This window comes from Lycorma delicatula, chromosome 8 (assembly GCF_047948215.1).
Source record: "Lycorma delicatula isolate Av1 chromosome 8, ASM4794821v1, whole genome shotgun sequence".
NCBI lineage: Eukaryota > Metazoa > Arthropoda > Insecta > Hemiptera > Fulgoridae > Lycorma > Lycorma delicatula.
Window position 1 is genome coordinate 69,432,229 of NC_134462.1, and position 19,197 is coordinate 69,451,425.

At 25.9% G+C, this 19,197-nt stretch overlaps 1 protein-coding gene across 2 annotated transcripts in view; it reads right to left on the reverse strand.

The window, feature by feature from the left end:
- Positions 1 to 10,100: 10,100 nt before the first annotated feature.
- Positions 10,101 to 19,197, reverse strand: part of LOC142328740 (tyrosine-protein kinase transmembrane receptor Ror-like) — a 150,980-nt gene continuing 141,883 nt past the window's right edge. For both annotated transcript variants that reach the window (XM_075372727.1, XM_075372728.1), the window contains 2 exons: positions 18,484 to 18,616; positions 10,101 to 13,800 (listed from right to left, as the gene is read on the reverse strand). In XM_075372727.1, the coding sequence (XP_075228842.1) occupies positions 13,471 to 13,800; positions 18,484 to 18,616 (463 nt within the window). In that variant the 3' untranslated portion in view covers positions 10,101 to 13,470. The remainder of the gene's footprint in view (positions 13,801 to 18,483; positions 18,617 to 19,197) is intronic.

Genomic DNA, 19,197 nt, shown 5'->3' on the forward strand with positions numbered 1-19,197 from the left:
TCTAGTAATCAAGAGGTGTAGGTTCTTTAACATTACACAATAACATACACAGATGAAAGCATTTACTTTGGTTTGGATGTACTCTACCCAGAGCAGCATCCTTTTTTATTCCAGGAAATCCTTCACCGTTAGTTCTGTGCCTTCTTCTGCTAAACTTTTTATTATTATAGCTATAATATCTAGAAACTTCAGGATATAAGTGTCTTAGCGAAGTCATCGAACTGACAAAGCTCAAAAAAAGCATTAAGTGTGGTTTTCTGTGGACTTTGAAGGCCTATTTGAAAATTTTGTTCTGTGAAATAAATACGATGGTATTTTCTAAGTGAACTAGTGGGATAATGTAGATGTATTGGAAAGTAAAATCATCATTTGCCAGCTGTCATGAAGGTTTTTGTATTTTTCTCTAGTGGGTGAACTCCATCTATGTTTCTATTTTATACTTTGAAATTTTGACTGTGGCTTAAAATGATGAATCCAACACTCATTATGAGTCATGTAATTTAAAACTTCGCCACCCAAAACTTTTGCTAAAAACCAATGTTAAGATCCATACAAATGTGAATTTGAATGTCAACAATCTCTGAATCCAATTATTTAGCTATAATTCAGTTTATTATGGGTTAAGGAAGAGTCAATTGTCAATGCTAACACAAATTTAAGCAATTTCTCCTATTTGTATGTAACTGTTCTTACAAAACTGGAATCATTAATGTGATTATGTAATGCATAAGTCAAAACTTCTAGTATGATGAAAATTTATGACATCTGTTCTGCATGATGTTTTGTATTTTATTGGTAAACTGTTGCAAGAGACAAAACTTAACTTTTTATAGGAGCAAAAATAATTTTTTTCTTTATATTTCCTTAATTCCACTTTACCCACAACACAATAAAAATTTTTCCAGAAAATAATTTAGTAATTAATAACAAGAAAAAAAATCACAATTTACTTTTTTGTTAAGAGAAGCAGACTCTTCTCTGAAAGTTTGATAAAACATTAACAAAATGAACATTACGGAACTTCACAAAATTTAACCTTTTCCTTTTCACTCATTCCTTTTTACTATAATTCCTTTTCCTCTTTCCCCATGACCCTTTCTATTTCCCCGATTTCTTTTTCATTTTTCCATTTTCCCCTTCTTCCCTTTTCTGATTTTCACCCATTCTTTTTTTCAATTTTTTCCATTTCTCCCTTTTACCATGCTCGTAAATTGGTTTAGTAGTTTTTTAGTCTATATGAGTATCAGAAACATTGAAATGGAATCTTAAAATATTTAATATAGCTTGTGTTGCTTCTATATCCAGATAGAACTACTTTTTAAAAAAAGAACGTTTTTACCTGTCACAAGTATGACAACTTAGGTATATAAATATTAAGTATATAAAAACATGCGCGTATTTGAATTCAACATTGAGTCAAAATTTCAAAGCAATCAGTGAAGACTTAAATAGATTTTACTTAAATAGATTTTTAAAAAGAAAAGATTCAATTTAATAAAAAAATGTATTTTAATTTTTGAAAAGTGTACATTTCTTACAAAATCCAACCTTTTATATATATATATATATATATCTAATAATAAATAAATACAAAGGAAGCAGACTTTTAAGTCTAAAAATTATAAATACATTACGCCATTTAACACTTAAAAATACCACATGAATATAATATAACAATTGTGCACATTCACACAAACATTATTACTTTGTTTGAAAAATAAAATAATATATTATAAACAATTATTTTTAATACAATATATTTTAAACAATTAAAAATAGTACATAATACTAATTGTATAAAATTTTATACATCATTATACACTCACAATTTTACATTGTATAATTATATAAAACCTAATTAATAAATACTTACACACAAGTACAAAATAGTTTTAATAGTACTAATAGTTAAAAAACAATAATTACTATTATTATACATAGGTTATTTACATTTACAATTCCATTCTATGATGCACAACGAATACAGTCACAAAAAAAACACATTATTCTTAAATGCATTATTTTCCTTATTTTTAGACTTTGGTTGTTAACGTTGCACTACAAAATTAAAAGCAGTTTTGTTTTTAATATTAAAAATGCATCAATACAAAATGCATTGTGTGATAGTATATATTTTATACATATATATATATATATATACACACACACACATAAATATAAAAATCCTTAAAATATTTTAATGTAAGTATTTTTATAAATATTTTTTTTATATTTAAATATTCCAAATCATGAATAGAATATTTACTAATTAATGTAGAAAGAATTTTAATGAATATATCTCGGATTAATATTTTTTAAAGTAGTGTAAATAGTTTTCTATAATTTTTTTGTTTATTTTTTAACCCAGCTAGAAGTAAGCTCACTCTGGTTTAAATTTAAACCCTTGGGTTAAATGGTAAGAGTAAAGTATACTCTTAAAATTTTCACAATATTTTATATTTCTGCTAGGATTATTGTAGTTTATTTATGATATTTTCTGCTCTATTTCATATATATACATATTTATTATGTATGTTTTCTCTAGTGAGAAAATTGTTCAGTAAAAATCAATTCATAGCATTAAATAGCTGAATTGAGCGCTTTAAAAACATGAAATCAAGTCAGTGGTAAGGCCAGTCTATTAATATGATAGTAAATGAATAAACAAGATACTGTTTCTAGTCAAAGGATATGATTGAAAAGTATGGTGAAGTAACTGGGTAAATTTTTTTTCATTATTACTGTCAAAATCTTTGGTTGAACATGGTAGTAATAAATGAATTGTAGGTAAGAGCTGACTGATTATGTCTAAATGCTAATATGGAAGTTGAATTTAAAAAACTTGCTAAAACTAAGCGTATATAGAACCTTTACATCATAATTCATTTGTTCCCTGTATTCTGAAATTGAACTGGATGATAGGCATAAAAAAAAGTAGTATTATTTTTCATACAAGTTCTGCTGATTTTTATCAGAATGTTAATAGTCATGACTCAGTAAATGGAACTGAATGTAATTTATACACTTTAAATCCTTTTGCAGAGAAATTACTCTTGATACTTAGCGATTTTTAATTACAATGTGTCATGAAAAATAAATGTTTTACACCATGTTAAAAAGTTTGATTTTTTATTTATTATTTTCACAAATTATTGCAATTAATTGAAAAAAAACTAATAGGAATCACAAACAGAAAATTACACAAAAAATCTTTATGACTATTTGTTTGTATTAAACATAGTACAATTTCAATGTCCGTTATAATTTTTTTATGCAACTGAGTTTTAGAAAGGTAAGATAATTTTTTTCATTCAAACATGTTTTAAGAATTATGATATTTCAGTTTCACATTTTCGTTGAATAACAAGATGTTAACATGGTTATGAAGAAAAGAAAAAATTATATTTTTACACTGCTGGAAATCTGTACTGTCATTTAGAATAGTAGAGTCAATGCTAATAAGCACAGGTCTTACATTAGATAGTACATTTTTTAATGTGTAGTACTGAGAAGTGACTGTACTATTTTTATCAAGAGACAGCAAAAATTCTCAAAATTAAAAATTATTAAAGCAAATTATTCTTTCCTTTATAACCTTAACGTTCAGTCTACTATTAATTGAAATCATGAAACTACATATTTACTGTTAGAATACAAGGTTCGATGTGAAAATAAACTTTTCTTTAATAGTCAAAATGGAATCTAAAAAAGAAAACAGCCACTATGTTGAAACTGAATACTGGAAACATTAAAAAAAACTGTAATTAAGTAATAACGTAAATTTAATTTATAACAGAAGTTATGGGGTGTAAGTAACTGATTGCAGTAATTGGAAAAACCCCTGGTTACATTGTATGTATAATTTATTCCAACAAATTTTCATAAAAAATATTGCAACTCACAATATTAACAGAAAATAAAAATTTTAAACACAAAACTAAATTCTTTTATCAACTGATTTGTAAAGATGAGGTTTCTTCAGATACAAGCATTTTCTTTCGTAACAACTTTTTTATCATAAAAACTCAAATAACTTAAAAAGGTACTGCTGGATTCAAGATTTGATTTCCTGTTTAAGATATTTGATTATTTAACATCAATTATTTTTTATTTATATTTACAAAAAGTGAGATTTTAGTAGAAATAATTTGATGCTATAATAAGCTGACATCACTTAATAAAATCTACTTACATTAAAATATAAGAGCATCATATAAAAAAAAATAAATATATTTTTATCATAAATACTATCTACAGTGAAAATTAGTTATTAAAATAATACAAAATTTGTTTATTATGATTTATAGATAAATCATAACATGCTATTAAAATAATTAAAAATATCGAATAGGAATTGCATAAATGAAATATTTACAATAAATTACAAGTTTCACATTAGACTTCCCCTTATAAGATATTAATGCAGGTGGGATTTTAATCTGAAAATTCCTGATTAGAAATAACAAACTATCAGTTATTACAGTTTATTGTCAAAAGGAAATATTCTGTGATCTATCCGTCATGTCATATAATACAAATTAATGTTTCAGTTTCATAAATTATTTTTATACATATTTATTTATTTATATATATATATATATATATATATATATATATATAACCACTGTAAATAATTTTCAATAACATTAGAAAATATATTTAAGGGGGTATTAAAATATAAATAATTATCAGATGATAATACTCTACATATTGAAGTTAAATAGCTCGTCATCCATTGCACTAATGGATGACGATGCACTAATGGATGATACTGAGCGCACTGCTCAGTATCAATTTCTTTATACTGTGTCATTTTCAAAGATGAGCATCTATTTATTGTAAGAAACATCTTTCAAAGGTGTAAAAGAAGAGATTCAGTTGAAATTACATTGCTAAAAAAAAAAAGTTAATGCTGTAAGTTACAAAAAAATTGGTGTTATTCATGAATTCATTTTACTGTGAGCACAATGGCAACACGGCACTTTTGTGAGTGCAACAAGGCTGGAAAAATGCATCAGGTCAGGAGAACTTTGAAGGATGCAATCTGTAATTTATATTACTTTTTTAAATAAATGATTTTTACAGCATTAGTCTGTGAACTTCATTTGTCATACCTTGTAGATCATGAAAAGTGTTTAGAAAAATGATAAAAATAGATGTACTTGTTTGGGTTAATTTTAGCGATAACAGTTTGCTTCTACTGAATGGTTACTTGAACAATAGTCTAAATAGCTGAATATTCAGTAGTGAAAATCCTAGCCAATTCATGAACAACAACTGTTACATGTACATAAAATTTCTCCTTTATTTCCTAATAAAATTATACTTGATGAAGTTTATCATGAATTAATTCAACAGTTAATAACAGCAATAACGACAAAAGGTATGTAGATTTCAGCAAGATGGCGCTGTCTGTAACAATAAAATGAGTGGCCATGCACTAAAATTTTTTATTCATCACTTGAGCTTGAACATAAAAACAATTAAGTTTTCATTCTTCATTTAATAGTAACTGTTGTATTAAATATAATTTATTATAATTAATCTTTTTCAGTTACATCACATTTATATTTATTATCCATATTTAATAATTTTAAATTAGATATATGTATGTTTACCATATCAGTAATTGATATAAAAATTCATAAATCATTTTTATAAAATTATTTTGACATAGCAGAAATTTCTGTGAAAGAAATAAGAGGATAAGCAAAATCACAAAATGAAAAAAAAAATTAATTTTTAATAAATTATCATATTCTTTGTCTAGGTTGCAATCTGCTTAACTGATTTCTAAAAATTCATAATAATTTTTTTTTGGCATAAACAGTCAGTTTTACAATCATGTTAATACTGAATAAGAGGAAGTCTTCAGTAAATACTTTATACATTACATTATATCTAATCTTTTTCCATACAACATATTTACCTACCTTTATTTGTACATTTGTTTATTTATCTGTAATACAACACAAATTTACTTATTCATGAAAATTATAATTTAATTTTATCTGATATTAAGTACACATTTTATAATCAAACAATATATTAAATTAGACTATAAAGAAGTTAAGGCATATTTGACTGCATTTTCATGAACATAAAAGAAAAACCTTAAAATCTAAATAATCTATAATAAATAAATATAAAATATTTAAAGTAAAAAATTAATATTAGTAATGTGAAATATACTTCAAAATTAAAAACATAAACACAGTAATGAAGTATCAAACACCGTAAAACATAATAAAAAATTTAGCTGCTTTCTGTTCGACAGATATTCAATACCAAGATGGAATATAACAAAAAAAAAATAAAAATAAAAAAAAAATAAATTGTGCTAATTCATTGTATTATATGTTAAAATGTTATATGTATTATATAATACATATTATATATATATTATATGTTAATTTAGAACCTGGGCATAGACAGGTAATCGGTTACAAGGAAATAATTAATAGTTGGACTTCAGTGATGACTATTCCAAACTAATCAAAAGAGCATACTTAAGATAATACCTAATTCTGTGAGGCTAAACAAATGAGAAAAAAAGTATATTTGCAAGTAGGCATAAATACATAAAGCTGTTTCTATATAGTCAGAAGGTTTAGAGAACAATGAAAAGATTATAAAAATTAGATAAATAAACTGAAAGATAGAATGCTTTCGAATGATAAGTACTAGAACAGAATGTAGCTCTGCTCTTTGGTACTGTAACTTAGAGACCTGTTTTCAAATCTAAGGCCAAAAACTGATTTTGGAACATCATGCTAAAGGACACTATAACAAATAGAATTCAAGGTTTCTGAACAACTCACAGTAGATCTGGGATTTCAGTGAACAAAACCAGGTGCGTAAAGGGATCGGTAGTCAATCATTACTTAACAGAAATAACACTGAATAACAATTATGAAGTTTCATTCAAATTATTATGGGTAATAATAACAAATTTTATTTGATATGATTCAATTCCATATTTAATATGTACAAATACATATTTTTTCTAGAGCAACAGTTCTAGAAAAAACAAATAAAAAACTAGTAATTGAAGAATATAACATACATTTAAAGTTTATCCTTTAAAACAGAGTCCAGAGCCAACATATTATTTTCCTTAGTAAAATCAATATCATACAGCTAATTTTCTTTTATGTGTACACTACTGTAAAGGAATTAAACTATTATTGATAAATTGTATTTTATTGCAGTTAATGTAATCTGTTAAACTCTAATATATGTTATAAATTTTTTTTTTAAATGAGTTCATTTCTGTGTTATTTTATTATAACAGTAAATTATGATTAGTTCATTAATTTGTTTAAGCTACAGAACAGTGGTGAGTGGAATTTGTCAATTTAATGAAAATAATCAAAAGAAGTAAGGCTGAAGCAATAAAACAAATAAAAGTTACAAAATATTTTTAATTTTTTAAAAAAGTTTTTAACTGAATTACAAAAAATAGGAAAAGTTTCATCTTAGTATTATTTATAAATAGAAGATCAAGGCAAATATAAATAATTGGTTTGCCAGTTCTACAATAAGTGGAAGTTAAAAGAATTTGAGAAAATTTCAAGATTACACATTCACTGAGTTGAAGAAAGATGCACAAAACAAAGAAGCATTTTAATGAAAAAAAACAGTGCGCTGTAATTAAGTTTCTGGCTAAAGAAATTTATGAACTGCTGGAAACCTGTTTCAGATTTAAGAAACAATACCCTGAGAAAACACTAAGTTATTGTGTATAAATGTTGCAGTGAATGTCCAGAAATGTTTATTAATTGGATATTAAATGTTTATTATTATTATGTTTATTTATTATTTAATGTTTATTATTGTTTATTAAATGGATATTAATTCAAGAGAATGGGTGAATGACTGTGTGAGTTGTTTGGAATAGTGAAAATTATTAAAGATAATTTGAAAGTAATAATTTAAATCGCCTTTCATAATCAAAAGTGTATGCTTGATGAATTCACTTGTGTTGCATTTAAGTAAAACACACAGGCAAACATTATTAAATTTATCAACAATTCTTTATCTGAAAAAAAATTAACATACCTTCAATATCAGCAATATATGAATAATATAAAATAAAGTTTGTTATTAACAAGTAAGGCTACATTATTTTTGAGCACTAATGTTTTAGTGATTTCTGAAGAGGATATTGTTTGGAATTATTCATCAGTCTATCAGATTGTGTTTGCTGTAAATTTGGATGTTAAAACAAACTAGTTAAAGCTAATCAGCATGAATTTCAGACATTTAATACAAGAGTCATACCTTCTGAAACTCTGTTATTGTGGGTTAATAATCGTAGGAAGAGAAAACAATACAAGATTCAAAACCATTAGGATGTCCTTTTCAGTCTATATGCCTGAAAATGAAACTGTGTGCAAGCTGCAATCGCTTAAATTTCATCAAGATCAGTATTCAGACATGAAATAAAGTAATGATTTCTTCTTTATTTTGTAGAATCCTGTGAAGCTATAATTTCTAATCATTCATGAGTGTTTTGGTCTTTATTTCTTTAGTTTTGAATGTTTCATCAAACGATTGACATGTCTTGTTTTTGTAGGATCCTAAAAGTTAACTTATCTGAAGTTTTAAACTATGTATTAAATCTTTACTAATATGAATTTATATGATGTGTGGATTCTAAAATATTACATTGAAATGCTATTAATTTAGATAAATTACAGCCTAACCTATAAATATTTTGTTCACTTCATTATTTATGCAACTGGCAATTCTATAGGATTCATTAGCTGAACAGTTAAAATGTATGGCAATAATTGTACAGTCAGCTTGATGCCATGGGAAATATTCTCAAAGACTGTCGAATTCTGCATGTGTAAAAACTTCATTCGTATAAAATTCAAGTTGTTTATGAGTTGGGAGAAAGAGAATGTTATTTTTTTAGCACTGATGAATAAAAATTTCAATATGCTAAATTATCATTTAATACCTGATGAAACTCATTTCGTTTGAACGGTTTTTTAAACATGAAGAAAGGTCACTACTGGGAAAACAACAATCATTTAGAACACTAAAGTCACTACAATGCAGCAGTGATTGTATGGTGTGCTATGATTTTATGTTGTATGATTGGACCTTTCTTTTTCAAAACATAAGATGGTATTTCTGTAACCATCAACAGTGCACGCTACTGAGATTCTGAAAAAATTTTGATTACTTTTGTTGGATGAAAGACACACTTTTATTTTAACAAGGTGGAAGTACAGCTCACAACACCTTTAAAAGCAATTTCACATTAAAAATGTCCCCTAGATGCCTTCTTTCTTGGTGTGGTGACAGAGTGGTAGGAGAAGTAAGCGAACGACTGTGGATGGTTACCTTCCACATAATCCCCAACATTCGAAAGTGGGTCTGTTGAGAACACAAGGAAACAAATTTTTGGTTAACCTAGCTCCTGACAGGCCATGTGTTTAACAAATATTTGTACCAGAAGAAGAGAAGGAACGCACTGAAGTGTTCCAACTGTAAAAATGAAGACACAATAAGTCATATTTTCTTTGAGTGCAAAAGGTGGAGGGAGGAAAAACAGGCCTGTCGTAAGGTATCCAGGATACTGTTTAAGGGGGAGGTGTTTTTAGTGGGGTCCCTGCAATATGTGGGGAACCCACTCACCCAGTAGTGTGGGCTGCTGAGTGTCTGGTTGCAGATTTTCCCTCCTCCTATGCAAAAAAATTATGGTGAATATTTAACAGATATTGTTTTTTTTAAATTAAATTACATCACTTCTTTTACTTCTGTAGTAATCCATTACCAAATTAATTTAATTTTTGTAGTAATAAATAGTAGTTTCTGAAATCACTCTCATAATATTATTCTAAAACAGTCAGCTAATTACATTCCACCTGAATTAATTTTTATTTTAAGTCTTAAAGTTATAATAAAAATTCTTAAATAATTATTTTAATAATTATGTATACATTATTTAACCTTTTATATATATGTGTGTGTGTGTGTATATATAAATATATATAAAAGTTAATTTATATACATAAATCCTATGTATTGAAAGCATACAAAAGACTCATCTGGTAGAGAAATTAAAAAAATTTTTTTTTACTAATTTGGTGTTTATTAAAATCATTCTACAGCATTACCATCTTGAAACATGAACATTTATAAAATATCTGTTAAATATAATGTAATTAATAAATATAACATAATTAAGAAAATAAATAAATAAATAAAACAAAGGAAATATTAATAAACAGTACTGATTTGATAATTGATAAATAAGATTAAATAAATACTATAAAATAAGTAAATCTATCAGATACAGACAAGCACCAATATATTTATTTTATAATATAGACTATATAAACAACAGACTTATATAATTTTCTCTTTAAAAGATACAGCACACAACAAAAGTTATAAAAGAAAAAATGTATGAAGTATGATATGCAAATTTATATGTTTAATATTCTATGAAATGATCAGTGATGATTTTTTAAAAAAAATAACATGTAAATAAATAAATTGTGATGAATATACTAAAATAATATGAAACAGATATTCTAACACTTGATTTTTTTTATTTGTTCATTTGGAAAAACAATTAATAAACAACACAATAAGCATCGATACATGTACTTAATTATTTAAATGTACATCTTTAGAGTAAAAAATTTAATGAATTACACAGATCAACTGGTTTTTAAAAAATTGAATTTAAATGTACAGTGTAGAACATTTAAAATGGAAAACTGTTATCTCAACAAATAACTGAACCTAAGGCACATTTATATGTACAATATTTTCATTCAGTTTACTTGAAAAATAATTTGAAATATTAATATAAAAAAATTAATTAATATGATTGTAAATAAAAATTATAATACAAATACTGTACTAATTATAAGAAAATAACAAACAAAATAGATATACCAGAACCATGTTGGTTCTTCCTTTTTACATTAAAAACTATGAAATAAAAAAGAAGCTGCATCAAGTTTTTCCACAAACTTCACAATTAAGACTTCAATAAAATTAAATAGGTCAGTACTGTATGATGAAAATGATCAAAAATAACAAAAAAAAGAAAATGTTTTCATCATTAAAGTTGTCAAAATGTTTGATAAAAGTAATACATTATATTATTGTTCTACACCACATAGCAAGCTAAATTTGCTTTTCAAATAAAATAATGATGAGATTCTTAAAAAAATTTTATAACCAATCTCAAACGTAATTAGAATTTACAAGCATATTCGGAAAGTAAGTACCGTTTCCAGATGTTGCCTCAAGAATGCTTTATCCAATTCTGTGCACATGTGAATTGAGTTCCTTCATTTTTATCTTGCAAAAAATGCCATTACAGAAGGAATTTTTGTTTACGGTTTTATTTTTTTTATATTTTAAATATTTAAAACAACTGATAGACCTGCTGACTGTGAAGGTGTGTTGTCTGTTTTATTGATTGCAAGAAATGTGAAACTAGCCGAGATTCATAGACATATGTGAAATTGTGACATGCAATCCTAAATAAAAGATGTAATATGCTAAATTCAGAAACTGATAACATGTTACAAAAAATGTTTTAATACATACAATCCTGCTTTTGAGATAACTTGATATGATAAACCATATCACTGCGACCTGCTATTGAAAGACTCTGTTATGTGTTAGTACTCTGAATGCGTTAATAACATGGTGGAAGATATTTTAAGTTTTACTTATAATAATAAAACTTTTCAAAATAAATTACATTATTTTTAATAGCTTAACAATACTTTCAGAATTAACTGTGTACTTTTATACAAAATTAGTATGAACACTACATACATCTGCTGTTGAAGAGAATAAAACGTATCTAGGTAGTAAGTTAAAAACTATTAATCAATAATGTTTACAACCAGTTCAGTAGATTTAAACAATGTTTTCCTATCTTCATATTAAAAAAAATAGATTGTACAATATATTTAGTTTCACATTACTATAGCAGAAAGAATATGACATCATTCTATTACGTGTTAGAATATAACATACCATTATATAAAAAAAAGAAAAAAGTTAAATAACAATATTATTATTTAATAATATCACAGATTATAAGAAAAAATTATCAAAGAGGAAAACTGCATAACCCGTATCAGAATCAAAAATGTAACTTAGCTGAGAAGCTGTATGTTAAGAAAACTTAACATAGAAGTTTCCATTTTTTGTTTTCATGTTGAAAATTTAATATTATTATTATTGCTAATGTGTATGTTGCAATCTGTTCAACTAATGAACAATAAGCAACTCCCCCCATGGTCCAATGACATGAGGTAATATATATATATATATATATATATATATATATATGACACGTAGATGAGGTGTAAAATTAAAGTAACTAACTTCTCCTAGGATTTGAACTTCAGAACTTTCGACTTCGAAAATAAGCTGTTAAAAAGCAATTCTGTGATGTCGAGTTTACTATTAGATCAGCCCGATGGGAAACTTGTTGAAAATTAAAAAAAACTCATTGAAAATTAAGAAAAACATCTGACATCTACAAATTAGAAGGTAATTTTTGAAGAAATATTGTCTATGTAAATAATATTTCTACAAAAACATGTTAAAATGTTTACTAAAACCATTATTATATTAACCAATGGAAACTGAAACAGTAACTGCTTAAGCATGGTGTAATTATTTTCTTTTGGGAATTAATGATGCTACGCTTACTTTATTTATTTAAATATTACTAAAGCAATGGGCGAAATAATTTACAATTTACACAGTTCTCTTAGGAGAATTTTCTTTTAATTTTAATAGGGTCTAATTATCTTCTTTACATCTATACTTCCCCGATACAAATTATTAGCAGTTTAGTCTATTCTTTATAAATTTAAAATGTATTCTAAACTTATTTTAAGATGTAACTTAAGATAAAAATTATATTTACCACATTTACGTTATGAAATTCCATAAATGAAATAGGAACACACAAAAATCTTCCAACTTTAAAAGAATCCATTGGAAAATATTTTAAAAATATTACAAATAAATATTATGTTCTTAGAATAAAAATATAAATCAAAAGATACCTACAAAAATATAATGAACAATAATAAAATGTATGCCTAAACAAGAGGAGGTTGAAGCACAAAAACTCAAGAGATGCTAAGGTATCCAACTTGCTAAACAAACAGTAATGTAAACAAATAACTTAAAATAATCATTCCTTATTCTGAAATATTTAAAAATAAGTCATACTGTCCAATTAGTACAATATACTGAATCAAATTGGAAATCTTGGATGAGATTGAATCTTTTCCATCTGGATGGATTTATTTTTATATCATAAATTTAAAAACTTAGGTAAAATGTTTATTGCCTAAATTAATTCTATTGAATAAACGGCTGTAAAATTGGTAACAAAATTGTCTTAAAAATATCCTTAACTTACATACATAAATACTATATGTACATATATAAATATATATTTTAGATGTTGGCAGCAGTTGAATTTTTATTATACGGTGGCGGTAAACGGACGACAAGTTGATGAGGTGGATGTGCGTGAGGATGCGGTGGATGCGAAAGTTGTGTTGAATTTGTTCGATCACTACTTCCAGTATTTTGTGGAGGACTTGAACTCATCCACTGCCGTAAACGGGCATGTATTTCTGGAAAATGTGGTCTTCTAATCGGTGCTTCATGCCAACATTCCATCATTAATGAATACATTCTTGAAGGGCAGTCTTCTGGGCAAGGTAATAACTGTCTTGATCTAATCATGTCAATAACCTCTTGATTACTATATCCATAATATGGCTATAAAAAACAAAGTACATGTTAGTTATTAAAATATTTCAAAATGATTTTCCTATAATTAATACTTTAACAGATTTATTTGACTTTAGTCAAACTGGATTAAATCTCAGTTCACCACTTAATTGACCTTATTCTTGGTTGTTCATTTTTTCTCATTTCATTGCTTTATTCGACTACAGTTTTTAGTTAGCAAATATAACACTAATAATTCTATTAATGTTGCAATCTTGTGACAATACAAGTATGACACTATCCCAACGCTCAGATTTTCAGCAAACTATTTTTTTTGTAGTGTAAAAGACTATGAATTTTCTTGTCTTAAAAATGGTAAATTGAGATTTTAAATCATTAATTTAATTTTTATGTGTGGGAATTGGTGTAAATTTTACAGATTTTTATTTGTTTCTGTATAAGTGCTGAAAAGATATTTCAACAATTTTTTGTTTCATCTATATTAGAATTTAATTTAATGAAAATGCGTTTCAAAAGTTACAGATTACTTCCAAAAATATTTAAGTTAACATAATTAAATTTAAAAAAAATTATTTCATTTATAAAGAAACACAATAATTAGCAAAATAAAAATTACAAATAATATTTTTCACGCTGTAAATATTTGTTTTTTAACTTATCCTTCCATGTAATCTACTAAAAATGTTTTAGAAGCACCTCTTTAATAGCATTAATAGATGAAATGTTCGAAATTTATCCAGCCCTTCATTAATTCTAAAACAAAAATCCACAGCCCTAGTTTTCAGATTTAGTGAACTTTTTTAAAAGTTGATTTTATAAAGTTTATTTTCTTTTTTATTTTTACAATTTGAATGGCTTACTACAAATACTAACCATAAGAAACAGCCACCTGTAAGAAAAACAACAATTCCATGTGTTGAAACAGAAATTCAGAGAAACATTGTAAAAAGACAATAAAAAAAAATTCTAGACATTTCTTGATAGCTCTATATATGAAGTACAAACTTTCAAAAAATCTTAGAAAAATATTTAAACTAAAGGGAAGTAGAGCAATAGAAAAAAAACATAATTTAAATTTTAAGAGATGGAGTTGAAAAATAAATTGGATTATTTATCTGCATTGTAGATAACAGATTTATTCTGATAAAGTTTCTTTAAAATGACTGAAGAAAATTGAAATTGATTTTTTTATGATATACCCCTATCTTAATGAGTCTTGAAAAAATTAATAAGATCAATGCTGTATATACAGAGATATTTGAGCCAAATTTTAGGAAAATCACTTTGGTCAATCTTGAGATATTTGAGCCAAATTTGAAGAAAATCAGTTTGGTCAATCTTGAGATATAGACAAATGCTGTGTGACACACGCATATAATGTATATACATATGTTTTTTGGTCTGGATGAACTAGTAGGACCCTAAAATATAAAGATTTTATAAAAAAAACTCGATATCCTGTTTTTTATATGATCACCATAATAAACCCTACATACCACCCTAAATGAATAAACTACTGCCTTTTAATATATATATTCTAGCAATACTTGCTGGGAAAGTAATATACAGAGCGAGTCAAAAGTATGGAAACCCTTCAATAACTTTAAAACTGTCAACTACATTACCTTTTGACAAGAAATAGAATTTCAACCCTAGGGGGGTGGCCCAACGGTTGCAACTCAAATATTTTAAATGGAACGACCCTTTGTGTAATAGATCATTTTAAAGGCCTCTTTAAGACAAGAAAAATATAATAAATAAAACGTTGGTATGATGTCTGTATTCAAAATGCGGCGGGAGAGTTTGGATTTTGAAAATTACTAAATTTGCTAAGTTCAATCAATAGAATTACATAAAAAGAGATTAAACAGAATTAAATTAAAATTTAATCTAATTTAATTAAATTGGTTAAATTAAAAAAAAAATTTTTTAAAGTTAAATTTAAATTTTAAAACATTATATTTTTTAGCATAAAATTGTTTTTGTTCCAATTTAATGAGTAAATAAATAAAAATATTGTCACATATTCATAGTGATCATTACTTCATTTCTTAACATTGCTGCAAAAATGAAGCTTACTTCATTGTGTAATATTTCATTTGGAGTGTTTCATTACACAGTTAGTTTCTTATGATAATTTATTGCGATCAGTTGGCAAATTGACTTTATCTACCTTTCCCACATTTACAAGCCACTTTGTTATTTACATTCTTTTTTTAACTTTTTTGTTATTGTTTTTTTACTGGATAAATATTTTCTTTGTTACCTGCCAATATTGGTATCAACATGCCATTTAGTGAACAGAAGAGGGTCACACTTCGAATGATGAGGGGCTTTGGTGATAAGAGTTAGGTTACATAATGAAGTTGTGAATTGTTCAATGCAACATTTAATAATCGTAATTCTATTTCAAAGGGTACAGTATCAAAAACTATCAAATGATTTGAAGAAACAGGGAGCATTAATAATAGGGGAAAACCAGGGAGGCCTAAATCTGCAGAAGTAATAACATATCATGAGAGACTATATAAGAATTTATTGAGAATCCTCATTCCTCAACTCGAACAGTAGCATGGGAACATAACATTAGCCAAAGTTCAGCAATTCAAACATTAAAAAGTGGAAATTTCAAACCCTTCAAAATTCATCCAGTGCAAGAACTTAATGAAGATTAATACAATCAAAAACTTGAGTTTTGCGAAAATATATCAGATTACTTTCTGTAGGGCCAATTAAAAAGTATTGTTTAATCATAAGCCCAAAAAAGATATTGATGATTTATAATATAAATTTGAAAATCAGCACAAAGTATCACTAGGAAATCATTGAATAATGAAGTGTTACCCTTTTATACAACCAACTGGCTCACTGTCAAACAACAGAAGGAGGACAATTCGAACATTTATTAAAATGCGATATAAGTGAACAAGCAAAAGTTAAATAAAGCAGTATTAAATAAATTTTTTGAAAAATAAATTTATTCTATAACATCCGTTTAATATAATTTTTATAAATTTATTTATTTTTGATAACAGTTTCTATCAATGTAAATTTTCAAAATTCAAAATTTATCCTCCCACCATTTTGGATAGAGACACCATACCAACTTTTTATTTATATTATTTTTCTTGTCTTAAAGAGACCTTTAAAATGATGATCACACAAACGTATTACAATTTAAAATATTTGAGTTACAACCCCTGGACCACCTCCCCCAAGAAGGGGTTGAAATTCTATTTCTTGTCAAAAGTTACAGTAGTTGACTGATACAGATACAGACTGATCTGGAACAGTTTAAAAGTTGTTGAGGGGGTTTCCATACTTTTGACATAATCTGTGAATATGCATAAAATTATATGTAGTTAAATATTGAGACCTTCTATTTTTATTGAAGTCATTTTAAAGTAAAATATATTCTTTTTTAATTAAGTTACAATTAAAAATTTAATTTGATTGGTATCTCTCTCAAATAATGAATTATTTTTTATTATTCTAGTTTCATTAATTAATGCTGATAATTTATAAGTATAAATAGGCATTAAAAAATAAATAAACTACATACCTTTCAGTTAAAACAACTGCAGTAACAATTGAATGAATTTGAAAACCACTAATTTTAATTATAAATATGAAATGTAATATTACAATGAATCATGGTAATTGTTTTAAAATAATAATTCTAACTCAACTTGTTTTTATAAATTCTGTAACTGACACTAATAAAATACTAATATAAATTTTAGTTTGAAATATACTTGAATTAAAATATTATTCAGTATTTGGTCAAAGCTCCAAATTTAGACAAAAGCCAATAAAAGAAGGTTTCTTCTTCCTCTTCTTTCCTTCACAATAAATTTTCAAATAATAGATTTGGTGACATAATTATATTGAAAAATACTGCAATAGTAACTCAGGGTTTATAAATGTTTCATTCTGACATTTTTTTTATAAGATACTCTATATTAGATTTAGTAATAATCAATTGGTGAATAGCAATGGATATATAATTCTTTTTTTTTTGTTACATTTACTATCAAAATTTAATATTTGTAAAACTGTTATAGTCTTTTTCAGTCAAGAGAATTTTGCCTTGGATATGACTTTTTTGTTTCTTTTATAATGATTTATTAATTCTTTCTTTAGGTATACCGATGCAATGAAAAATTTAGTACTCATATGTGTAATAAATTTGTTTTGGAGTTTTTATAGGCAGTCAGTTTTCTGTTACTTTTAACATCTTAAATACATATAGACTCCTCATTAGCAAATTTATGATACAACAGTCCGTCAATTTCCACGGTGAAGAGGGATACACCACTTCTTCATATATTTCATAATCTCTTCTTTTCATCCGGAGGTTCCAGGTTAGAGTTCCTGTCACATGTGACAATTTTCACAGATTATAAAATTCACTATCTTCCATCAGTAACTATTACTGAGTGTTAGTATATCGTTATATAAATAATGCAGTTTTATAAGTCTATAATTGACTTTTCTCCTCAATTATTTTTGAAAATCTTCTTTCTTATTACCAAATTCCCACAAAAAGATGCACATCTAATGAAATAAGTTTTTATTTAAAATTGTTACAAATATAAAAGTTTTTTTTATAGATACTTGCTACTGTGATTATGAATTGTTCTAAAAAATATATTAAATGCTTATGAAGAAAAAAAAACTTTACAAACTAATGGAGTAATGCAAAATTACCTGGAGTCCATAACTATATATTTCCCATAATACAACACCATAACTCCAAACATCTGATTCTGTAGTAAATTTACCATATAAAATGGATTCTGGAGGCATCCATCTCACTGGTAACAGGGATTTTGATTGGACCCTGGATCATAATAAAGGAAACAAATGATTATGTAACAAAATATAGTATAATATAAATAACAGTGTGATACAGCAAAGTGGAATTACTACAAGAGTGCAGATACAGTAAAGAACTACTGAAATCTGAAATTTTCCGACTAATTTTAATGGTCCTACAGAGTGAAGTACAATGCACAACATATATTATAATGATACATCTGAATATTGAAGATAACCCAAATTTTTCTAATGATCTAGTATGTAAATGAAGTTGTAGAAAATACAATTTCAATTAATATTGTTTCCTTACAGTGTTTAGAATTTTACTATTATTTATTCTGACCCTTAATATCGTTTAAACCTTCTTATATCAGTGAACAATGTACAATCATCAGTCACAGATTGATCATCAGAAACCACATTATCCAGTCAATCTTTTAAATTGATATTCTACTATATTTATTTAAATATTATTTCAATAGGTTTAGAATAAAAGAACAGCCTTATGAAACATAAAATTTAATACTGAGTACAACAAAAAACAAAATATAACAATTTTTAAGTATAATTAAAAAGAAACTGTAAAAATATTATAGAACAGTC